The 12,386-nt window shown below is 39.3% G+C and overlaps 1 protein-coding gene across 11 annotated transcripts in view; it reads left to right on the top strand.

The window, feature by feature from the left end:
- Pdlim5 (PDZ and LIM domain 5) overlaps positions 1–12,386 on the top strand; it is a 180,792-nt gene that overhangs the window by 147,521 nt on the left and 20,885 nt on the right. For all 11 annotated transcript variants that reach the window (XM_052730479.1, XM_052730477.1, XM_052730478.1 and 8 more), the window contains one exon: positions 11,038–11,206. In XM_052730479.1, the coding sequence (XP_052586439.1) occupies positions 11,038–11,206 (169 nt within the window). The remainder of the gene's footprint in view (positions 1–11,037; positions 11,207–12,386) is intronic.

The following is a 12,386-nucleotide window of genomic DNA, read 5'->3' as shown; positions in this document are numbered from 1 at the left end:
CTTTACAGAAAAACCTCAACTCTGGATTCAAACCATATGTACAAGAAAAATGCTATGCTTCCTAATTCTGCTCAGTAAATACAAACTCAACTGGGGCTCTGGAAGCACCTTTTGCAGTACCAGCTCTATTTCACATGTAGTTATTTATTTGCTCATCAGTATCAACCTCCAGAAGATGATTGGAGGCAAGTGCTTATCAAGTAGAGTTCTTGGTGTGGATACTGTGTCTGGCCTCGAGGTGGTGGTTGAATGAGTGGATGAGTTCATCATATGAAGTCTCTTGTCAGAGTTCAGCACCTGAGATTTGGGAGCCATTGTGTACACTCTGTAATGTAGTCAACAGTTTGTTTATATGGTTTCGTTTTATTTGTGATAGTTATTTATTTTGTGGTAGTTATTGTCTTCCAGATTGGGAAACTGAGCCCAAGTGATGGCTTTTCTAATGCTACAGCTTAGTAAACAGTATCATTTAGCATGATGAAATCTTGTATTTTCTTTTCTTTCTATATCAATCCTTCTTTGTCTGCCTAATGAGGATGCTGTGTATTTAGGAAACATGAGTCCTTCTTCTCTCTCTTCCTTTTCTCTGAGATTAGGTGTTTTTTTTTTGTTGTTGTTGTTGTTGAGAAAATGTTAAAATTATTTTTATCACATCTTTAGAAATAATGAAATATTCTCAATATATATACTTACATGCTTTCTTATCCAAATATGAGCCAAATTCTACAATTATTTTTATAGTCATTTGAAACCAAGTCTTATGTAGGCCTGTCTGTCTCAAATTCACTGTGTAGCTAAAGTTAACCTTGAACTCATGATCCTCTATTCTCAGGCTCCCAATGGTAGGACTGTAGGAGAGAACCACCATACCTACCTAGAAATCTAGTCGTGTGTGTGTGTGTGTGTGTGTGTGTGTGTGTGTGTGTGTGTGTGTGTTCGTGTGTGTGTGTGTGTGTGTGTGTGTGTGTGTGTGTATGTGTGTATGTATGGAATTTCTTAAAATGGTTTATAGTTTGTGGTTCAACTAGTCCAACAATGGCTACCTGCAAACAGAAGGTCCAAGAATCCAGTAGTCATTCCATCCACTAGGCTGAACGACTCAACTGGTCTTCAGTATACTCCAGAATCCCAAAGAAGTAGGATCTAATAATAGTGAAGGAATAGACTTGCCAGCAAGAGTGAGAGCAGGCAGGCAAAGAGAGAGAGCTTTTTTCTTCCATATCCATTATATAGGCTGCCACCAGAAGGTATGGCCCAGATTAAAGGTGGATCTTCCCACCACAGAAGACTTGGATTAAGTGAGTCTTCCCACTTTAAATAATTTAATCGGGCTGACCAACCCGGCTACCACCCAGACCCAGAACCAGGGCTATGAATTGGCCCACCCCACATCCACCCCATGTATGAACTGCTAGAGCACCTAAAGGGTCCAGTCCTGCACACCCAAAGCTTCAGGATCTCCACAACACAGCACAACAACATCATATCCAAGAGGGGTCCCACTGAGGGCGCAGTATCGATAGTGTGGCAGAAATCAGAGGCCTCGAACTAGACCAATGCCTCATTGTAATGAGCATATGCAAGTAAAGATGTATGGACTAAAGTGTGTACTGTGTAACTCATTGTGTCACACTACAGCTCCCATGACAAGATTTTTCTTTTTTCTTTCTTTTTTTCTCTTCTTTTCTTTTTTTTTTTTTTTTAAATTTCTGCTCAGATTTTTAATATTTCTTTTTTTTTCAAGATTTATTTATTCATTATGTATACAGTGTTCTGTCTGCGTGTATCCCTACAGGCCAGAAGAGGGAGCCAGATCTCATTACAGATGGTTGTGAGCCACCATGTGGGTGCTGGGAATTGAACTCAGGACCTCTGGAAGAGCAGTCAGTGCTCTTAACCTCTGAGCCATCTCTCCAGCCCTCTTCTTTTCTTTTAAATTTTATTTTGTTTTATCTTTCAGGGGAGATTACAAGGGCAGAGGGCAGATGGGAAGAAATGAGGAGATGAGTGTGTCGAGATACATGATGTGAAATCCACAAAGAATCAATAAAAACTTAAATTAGGAAAGAAGAAAAGAAAGGGTCCCTCACTGGTTTACCAGTTAGGTTTTAGTTAATTCCAGATGTAGTCAGTTGGCGGCTAAGAATAGCCATCACACAGGTCTCCTCACAGGTTATGTAGACTGGCTAGCTAGCAAGCCCTAGGGATTGTCTTTACTTCACCGGGGCTAGGATGCTAGGATTCTAGGCATTTGTCACCATGCCTGGCTCTTACGTGGGTGCAGGCATCCAAACTCAGGTTCTCACGCTTGCATGGCAAGCACTTTGCCTGCTGAGCTGTCTCCCCAGCCCTCAGCTAAGTTTAACCATCCTTTCTAATATTCCTGAGGCTATGGGTCACACTTCAGTTTCTCCTTTTAAGATGTTTGTGCTGGTAAGATGGCTGAGCAGTTAAAGGTGTGGAACACACAAACGTACAGACACATGCTAAATAAGTTTTTTAGATTTTTAAAAAAATAAATATTTTATCTGGGTCCTTTTTTGTTTCTTTTTCTTTGCTCTTATTCTTTTCCATTGTTTATGAATAACACTAGCTTTGCAAAAGCATGAACTTGTCTTTCCACCATATGTCTCACATCACAATGTAATGAATGAAATTATTCAGAAAATGCTGTGCATATTGTGAGAAATGAATTATTTGTTGACTTTAATCAGTGGTAGTAAACCGTCTGTGTTGACAGCTTGTGTGTTGTTGTTTTTTTTTAATATCTGCTGTGTAATTGTAACTGTGACCCAAAGAAAATTTTTGTGTAAGCTCAATAGAGAGAAAAAGGCAAATCTGTGTACTGACTAATATTTGGTGGCATGCAATATAAAAAAAATTAAAAGAGAGTATACCTAATCCAATTCCTATATTCACTTTAATGAAGACATTCTAGATCCAGTTTAATCTGGGTTCTTCGAGTTGAAAGGACGGTGCTAATGGAAGAACCTGTCCTGGTGAAGCCGCGGCTACTTGATACTTACCCTTCTCTGCACCTGTTTCCATTCTTCATGGCATATGTGCCAGCATTCTCCGCTGCTTACATCGATGATAAGAGCTGAATCTGTCCAATTTAGCTCTTAATCATTGAATTAAGCAAGTCCTTTATTCCATTTAATAAAAATCGCACAAACCTCAGAGTGTCCTCTGATCTTAGATCTTGGCTTAACTTTTTCCATTTTTGATGGATATGATTTCATGCCTGGATTATGAAAAGTAGGCTGTTGTTTATGCTTTCAGCATAAGGAGCTTGATAGAGAAAAAAACGCACAGACCCTGTGCATTTTCTCTTGGCCATCATCTGTTTAAGATGGTTGGAGAAGGAGCAGAGAAGTAAGACTAACTGTCCACAATTATATGCATATGTGTTGCCATACTGCTACTCAAGTTTTTATGTGTTAAAATTTCTACCATACCTTTGAGAACATACTCCACTGCTGAATTACAAGTCTTTATCTCCCCAAGAATGGCAGAGTGTCACTTCAGTAAGGACCAGTTATTTGTACAAGCCCCAGTGTTTCTAATAAAAACAGCGCTTACCATTCAAACAGTTGTTTTTCACATCATAACTCATATCTGACTTCTGTTTTGTTGGAGCAGTGGACACTTGTCATTTTTCCTTTCTTGAAACATTCATATTCATTAACATTTTCAGCCTCATTCTTCTGACAATGAAAGTAAAATATTACATGATTTTTATAAGGAGTCACAGTTTTTATGGTTATTTCTATATTAATTAGCATAATTTTATTTTGCTTATTTATTCATAAACATACAAACACAAATACGTACTCCTATTAAATGTTTTTTAAAAACATAAGGTATCAAGCCTTACATGCATATGCTTTATTTAAGAATTTTGCATCTATTAGCTTTAATGACTTAAAGAATAGGTAGCCATGTTTAAAGAAAGAAAAAAATATCATTGTGGAATATAAAATAGCCTATTACAGAATATACTAATGTCTTAATATAATCTAAACTGTTAGAGGCTCTAGGACAGGTTTGTTGTATTTTGAATGATAGTTTTACAAGCAAAAAGGGAAAAATAGTGCTTTAATTCATTATTCCTAAATTATCCAAGTACGCTCATTTTGATCTCTGTTGCTGTGATAAAGCACTCTGACCAGAAGCAATTTGAGGAGGAAAGGGTTTATTTGACTTAGACTTCCAGATCATAGTCCATCATTGAGAGAAGTTGGAATAGGAACTAAACAAAAACGGTGGACAAAGGCTTCTTGCTGGCTTGTCCTCTTGCTTTCTCTCTGGCTCTGTACCCTTATTTAGCTCAGGGCCACCTGGCTAGGTATGGTGCCACCCACAGTGGGCTGGTCCCTTCCACCTCAGTCATCAGTCAAGACCCCCCTCACAGACAGGGCCATAGGTCAACTTGAACTGGCCAGTCCTCAGTTGAGATGCCTTCAGATAACTCTAGGCTATGTCAGGTTGACAGCTGACGCTAACTAGGACAGCATAGTAAGGAAATGAAAACTTAAAATAATACAGAGTAATCATCTTGATTATGATTGGTCTCTCCTAAGCTGATCAAGGAGTTAGTACTTCCACATTTCTGTCATGCTTGAGCATTGCTTTTGCTTTCATAGTATAGTGAGTCAAAGCAGTCACTAGCAAAGAACATGGCATATAATTGATTCATTATATATGTTTAAATGAATGCATTCATAGAGACAAAGACTTTGGAGTAGGTGTCATTTAAGGAGCCAGATTTCCCACCTTTTCCTTTATTGGCTTCTGTGGTATATTCTCCTAGATTTCCTCCTACAAGTCTGTCTTTAAGGTTCTTACACTGCTTGTTTTCTGTCCAAGGAGCACCTCGATTTTCTACTTTCACTGCATATAGTTCAGTTCTGTAACTCAAATGTGAATATGCTGGCGACTCTTTGGTCATCCTTACAGCTTTAGATATTTGTTCTGAGTTCACATACTCAATATTCTGACTGTATTGAGATGAATGACAACAAAAGTTTTTTTTTTTAAGGCCTCACCCTTAAAGGACCAAGACCGTGCATGCTGTCATCTATTGTATATTCGTCCTGAGTGTTGTGTCTGCTCATTAGGCTTTTCATATATGCTCCCCATCCTAGTTTGCTCTTTTATTGCTGTGGTAAGCACCATGACCACAGCAATTCTGAGAGGAGAAAAGAGTTTATTTCATCTTATATAGCCCACCATGAAGAGAAATTAAGGCAGGAACTCAAGGTGGTAATCTGGTTGCAGGAACTGAATCCACTCTGTGGATTGCTTAGCTTGCTTTCTTACAACCCAGAACCACTTGCCCAGTGGTGGCACCCACAGTGGCCTGGATGCTCTCACATCAATTACTAATCAAGGAAATGCCCCACGGATATGATAGAAGACAATCTAATGGCAGCTCCTCAGCTGTGATTCCTGTTCTGAGTTATGTCTAGGATTGTGTCAAGTTGACAAAAACTACCCAACATACTTGCTGAATGATTGAATAGCTAATTGATAAACTTACTATCTTTTCAACCCCTAGTACTTACTCCATGTGTTAATCAGCTTTCTATGGGTGAAAAAATACACAAGATAATAATCAACATTAAAAGATTAAAGGATTATTTTCCTTACTATTTTTAAGATTTGTAAAAATAAATTAGTTATTTGACAACTTGGACAAATGTACTTGATACATACTGTCAACTCTCACACACCCCTACCCTCTCCAATCCCCCTACAACCTCTTCCCTACAGGTTCACATCTGTTTGTCTTGTTTGTGACCTACTGAGTTTAACCTGGGCTGTCCAAGTGGCCATGGGTTTGGAGCGCTATACTATAGTTTGGTAGGCTCAGCAGTAGGTTAGGTGTAGGACTGGAAACAATGAGTCCTCTTCTCCTAGACACTGGAAAGAGCCAATAGTTCAGTGGTTAGTCCACTGCCTGGTACATAGAGTCTTTGAGTGTAGACTTTTTTTTACAGTAAAGGAAAAATCTGATACTAGTGCACTTAAACTTGCTTATCAGTTGGAGAGGACCTCAGTGGAATTTGAGTTGTAAATCACAAGAATCCTGTGAGTTCCTTCTACTACCATAACCAATTGTTGACAGGACCTGTCTTACATAGGCCCGGTGCAGGTAACTACAGCTGTGAATTCATGATTGCAGATGGCTATGTGGAGTCTAGAGGTTGGCATTTCACACTTCTTCACTGTATTTCCATTTCTTATATACTTCCACAGAGTTTTCCAAGCCTTGAAGTCTTCTCCATGTAAATGTGTTGTTTAGGGCTGAGTCCTCAGTTATCACTTATTCTTAGCTTCTTGGGCATCCACAAGTCTCTATATTCACTGTCAAGTCACTGTAAAGAGATGCCTCTCTGATTAAAGCTTAGGGATTTTGTCTATGAGTACAAACATATATTTAGAAAGCAGCTTGATAATGTGAATTTAGTTTCCCCACTTAGGGATGGACTCACCATGCCTGTTATTAGCTAGGCTTATGGTACCAGGCATGGGTTCTCTGTGGAACAGGTCTCACATCCAATCAGAGGGTAGTTGCACAGGTTTCATTCAGTCCATTGTCCTTTTCTGCTTGTGAATCTATGATGAAGTATCATCATGGCGGGATCATGTGGCAGAGGAAGCCCATTCACCTAACAGCCAACATCAGGAGATCATGCCCCCACAAAACACCTATTAGGTTCCACCTTATGAAAGGATCCACCACCATCTCGTAGCACCTTGGATGGGGACACAAAACCACATTACTTGTGCCTTTGAGAAACATTTCATACCTACACTGCATCCTACTTTAACAAAATTGATTATTTACTAGTCTATAACCTTCTATAAACTTCAAAATGCAGAAATAGTTCATATTCATACTGCTAAACCCAGCACAATGCTCAATGCTGAGTAGTTTGTGAACCAGTTGCTTAATTTCGTGGCCTTGGGCAGTCACTGCCCTTTTCTGTCTGTGCATTCTTGATCTGTTGAGTGCTAACAATCACGCTGTTGTAATGATGAAACAAGTCTGTTCTTCTCTATTTCCTTTAACCTTTCAACATACACAAAAGTTCATAGATGTGTAAGTGGTTTTGTGTGTAGGGTTTTGTGGATGTGTGTGTGTTTGTGTGTGTGTATACGTGTGTGTAAGAGTGTGTATGGTAAGGAATGCAGAGATGTAAGAAGTCACAGATTACAAGAGATACATCATGACAAATATTTTTAAAACTATCAATTCAACTACTTTTTATTCTATGTATTTTACTTGTTTAACAAATCCTTTTTTATATGCTGAGAGCCATCTAGTATACTGATAAATTATTTGATATCAGTTTAACTTATTTGATGTTAATCTCTGTAAATACCAAGTGTTGAAAAGCAAAAGGAAAGGTCAGGTATAGATCTGTGTCATTTTTAACCCTTAAAAAACTAAGGTATCAATTTTAGTTAATGAAGGGGACATTCTCATGGTTTACTGAGTAGCTAAGAGTTTTGCTGAAATATGTTTATTACAAAAGGAAAACATTTCAAACAAGGTTCCACTGAGGTAGACATTCTCCAAAAAGAATCCAAATTTAATGAAACTTGTTCAGGATTAAGGTTGAAGAAGAAATCTAATGTAAAGTGGAGCTCACTTCCCAATGTTCCTGTGACACTGTACTGACTCATGACTGACTCGTGGCTTGTATTTCCACGTTGTGAAATTGGACTGGTGCCATGTTCCTCTGTGACTGTCTTACTAAAAAGTAAAAGGAAAGAAAAAATGTTATAGATAAGTAAATTGTCATCAAGATGGATCACCTTTACAGAGGGTTCAATACATTTGAAGTATTTGGTCTCCATGGCAGACTGTTTTTCTGAGGTGGTGCAGGAATCCTCACGGGAACAGGGCTCACTTTCCATTGTTTCATTCACCCAGTGCCTCATGTTCTTACAACTTATCTTGCCAAGTGACTTGAGCCACAGGATGGCACTTCGTTGTTCAGATGTTAGCTGTTCCTGTGATAGAGAAGTGTGAGACCCAGTCTGAAGAAATAGTATTTTATCCATATTGTAAGTAAGTCTGCCTTGGAGCTGCTCAGGGCTCAGTTGTTAGCAGGGACTACATAGCTTTGTGTGCCGGCCAGGGTGCTAGCACACAGCAGCAAACAGGTGTGTGTGAGCATTTCCTTCACATCCGAGGTGGTGTACAGGAGACTAATAGAAAGCAGGAGGACTTGGAGCCTTCTCATTTGTATTTACGATCCAGCCACATGCTTTGTGATTAAAAATGCTTCTCATATAAATAAGTTAGTTCCTCATGTACCTTCTTGAGGCCTGTGCCAGATGGTTTATGTCCCACAGTGACTGTTTGAGAATTTTTGTACTCATTTATTGCTGTAAAATGTCCGGATGACTCAGTACTTTAGGGCTTATGCATAGATAATGTGATACGGTAGATGAAAGGGTTTCATTCTCTTTGAGGTCTGATTTCCAGATTTTCCAATTAGTAACTTTCCCATTTGAAACCCTAACCCTAATCCACACTTAAGAAATGGCTTTCTGTGTAGTCTGAGGGCAGAAACAGCAAAGGGAGCTGTGCCCTTCTCTTCTCCGTTTGTCTTTTCACTTTCTGTCCTTAAGGCAGTTTTCTAGTGGAAAAGAAAGAGTGGATATATTGTACCCATTTTGAGAACTAATTGACTCGGAGAAGAGAAGATGTGAACAGGAGGTTGATAAATATATGTGAATTATCCAGGCAAAGTGTGATAGATGTTAAAAGAGAAAGAGAGCACTTCTACCATAATAGTCAGCAGAGACTTTGGAGAAGAAAGCAAAGCGTGTATGTATGATCTTACAGAATAGGGCAAGGGGAAGTAAGGAAGCTGCACTAACTGGACATTTCATTGGCTGAAGGTTACAGAGGTGGTATTCAGTATGGTTTTCTAAAAGGGACCCTGAGCAAAGTGTGTGTGTGTGTGTGCATGCACACAAGCATGTGTCACAAGAAATGGGGAAATGGAAGAAGTCAAAGATTGCAGCTGGAATAGTGATGAAACTTGTCTAGACTTAAGGAATTCAAAACTGGAATTCAAATGATAGGGTACAGTTTGGATGGGGCGGGGGCAGCGGGGGTTTGATTTGAAAACACTGACTATGGAGTAGTTACTAGAGTCTAAACATGACGCATTGGGGACGTGGGAGGCAGAATGCTTACCATCTGTGCCTGCCTACATGGGAGATTTTAAAAAGGGAGGTTCTCGGGAAAAGCTGTAATGTGCCCAAGAGGAGACCCATTTGCATGCTTTAAATGTAAAGACTTCCAGATTGAGCATGGAAAATGCTTCCGAGTGTTTGAGGAGATAGCAAACCTGTGCATAGAAACTGAAGAGCTGTAGAGGCGAGGGTAGGGCTGTACTGTGAGAGTAAACGAAGTACCAAGAAGATACTCGAAGTGGATATGGCAGGAATGGCCTTGCCCATTTGTTTAAGAGAATATGTAAGCCAAGGAGAGTGGAAACGCGTTCCCACCCTTGTCAGGCTCCCTAGTGTTGAAAGTTCCTTTTCATAGAGTGAGTGCCACACACAGTACTGTTGAAATGCAGCGCTTTGGGATCGGTAATTGCAAATCTTTGCCAACAGGTTTTATTCCAATGAAGGAAAAACATCCTCATAGCTATCTTAATTAATTTTACACATTTCTAATACACCTTTAATAGATGTTGTCCACTCGTGTGGGCATAGAAGAATATATGTATCACACAGTATTGGTTTTGTGTTGTATGTGTATACTTTTCATTTAAGTTGTTCCCTTTAAACCATTTAAATGTGTGTATTTTCTAGCCCGTTAGACTTGAATTGTTTGTGGATAAAGAGAAGGCCTCTCTGCTGGTTTCAGACCTATTTGTGCTTCCTCACTAATGTATTTATTTATTTATTTATTCATTCATTTCAGAGATTGTATTTGTTAAAGAATAGAATTAAGAGGTCTTGGGAACATGCTATTTGAAGAAGAAAATAGACGGAAGTATTAGTAGAATAATTAAGGCATTCATGAAAACTATGGGAACCGAGGAGACAAATATTTGATCTCTGTTATGTGGAAGGAACCATGGCAGATGTGGGTCAGGACGGGTCTGAAATAGTTCATGGAGGAACTGAGCCTTAAATCATACGTGGTAGTTGCTATGCAAGCAAGGGGAAGGGAGCAAGGACAACCTGTGCATAGAAGGTCACATGTGCAAGTAAACGTGAGGCAGTTTAGGACTACTGTGGCCCTAAGTGAAGGCGGAGTGGTGAAAAGTGACATTGAGAGGATGTCACTAGAAGGACTTGTGAACAGTGCAGAGAGACATGTACTACATACCCTGGTCAGAGAGCAGGGGGCCACCTGAAACACTTTACAGAACTGTGGTTTGCCAGCGTTACAGTCTTCAGTGGTCACTGGGAAAATGGCTATAAAGGAGAAAGCCATCTTGGCAGCTCCTCCAGAAAGAAAACATTCGGGACCTCAATAGGAAACATTGTAGGAATGGAGAAGGGGAGGCCAAATCGACCAAATCTGGACCTGTTCTTACCAGAGCTGCTCAAGAGGGATTAGGGATGATACTGGATAACGAGCCAGCATGCCTGGTAACTGATGATGTGGTTTTCTTGAGAAATGCAAACTGGAAGAGAATAGAGTGAGTGAGCTCTTTATCTCCAACACACTGTGTTTCTTGTGTGCCTGTGATATATTTAGAGCTAAGTTTAATTAGTGCAGGTGAGCAGAGATAACTAGATGGAAAGAAATATGTCACCTGTGATGGTCACCTAACCATGTCTCCTGTGAAAGTAAGAAAGGAGTGGGTTCACACCATGGTTGTCAATCATATTTTGTGCTAATCCTTGGGTTTATATTTTCTGTTCACCTGTTTAGCTACAGCACAGTTATAACTTTGTCACAGTGTCAACAGATAACCAGTATTTGTTATTAGGAAAAGTTCATATTTGGCTTGTTCACATTCTGACTTTCTTGCATTTCACTTCTAGCACCTTCTACTGGAAGAATTACAAACAATGCAACTTCTTCAGGTACAGGGGTCCCTGCGAACTCAGCTGTGGGGCCGCCAAGTGACCAAGACACCCTCGTGCAGAGAGCTGAGCACATTCCAGCCGGGAAGCGAACTCCCATGTGTGCTCACTGCAATCAAGTCATCAGGTCAGTCAGTCAGGGTTGACGTTTCCTTCAAAACACTTAATACTAATGTGGCTGTTTTTAATGTTCTGTAATGTGTATAATTTTGTTAGTAAAAATATTCTTGCTACAACTCTGTGATAGGATTAAAGTGTATAACCATATCAATTTTAATGGAAAGTAACCCCAGGCTCCCTGAAAATAAAACTAAAATATTGATTGTATCAGTTACTCATTTCTACCAGATCTAGAAAAATAGTCATTAATATAGTAGCCCTTCAGAAATATTAAAATTGTAAGGCTTGAAGGGATCCTGAGATCATTTATCTCAACCTTATTATTTTACAAATTATACAAATGAAGACTTTCATTGACTTGACAAATAGCTTGTAACATAAAAGAAGGAACTTTGAGCCCTGGAGAAAAGATTAGATTTTAAATACAGGAGCAGTGACCACAGACCATTGTTTATCTCTTCACAAGTGCCTTAAGTATTAGAATGGGTTAGTACCAGCATCTTTCAAGTATTTCCTTCCAAATCTGTTTTATTGTCTCTTAAATTCCAAAAAGGGGGAAATGCCCACAGATCTTGTAATTGTATTGTACTGGAGCTTATTAAATCTCAGCATCCTTATGAGTGGCTTTTAAAATGTTACGAGGTGTGTATGTGAATGCTGGCTGCAGACATCTCACCAGAAAGACCCTGGTGCCTCTTCGTGAGTTGCCTTGTTGGCAGTGAAAGTAGTTGCTTGAAATTACTGCTTACATTCTCTTCTTGTTTTTAAACAGTTGAAACAACGGGGCCTCCAAAGGCAAGGAGGACTGACATTTCCCCTGTTTCTGTTACAGTAATGTTGTCTGGCATTGTATTTCTAGGCCATTTTTAATATGGAAGGTAGAATGATCTGGTGATTTAAACACAGAGTATAAATAAATATTCCTCTTAACGTATCAGTAATTGGATGCCATGCCAAGAACACAGTACACAGCATAAGATTAAAATAGATTCACACTTTTATTTTAAAGATATTCATTTGTGACAATTTAAAAATGTAGAAAAACAGAAAGCAAATCCCAAAAGCTACCGCCCAAGATAACCACTATTAGTTTTCTAGTTTATAGATTCTCAGGGGGAAGGCAAAGGGGAGCCTTCTAATACAGGCCTAGAACTCATTATGTACTCTACACGGCCTCAGACTCATGG

This window comes from Peromyscus californicus, unplaced genomic scaffold, assembly GCF_007827085.1.
Source record: "Peromyscus californicus insignis strain IS unplaced genomic scaffold, ASM782708v3 Scaffold_9__1_contigs__length_137607984, whole genome shotgun sequence".
Taxonomy (NCBI): domain Eukaryota; kingdom Metazoa; phylum Chordata; class Mammalia; order Rodentia; family Cricetidae; genus Peromyscus; species Peromyscus californicus.
Note: the sequence above shows the minus strand (reverse complement) of the source record. Positions and strands in the feature narration are given on the sequence as shown.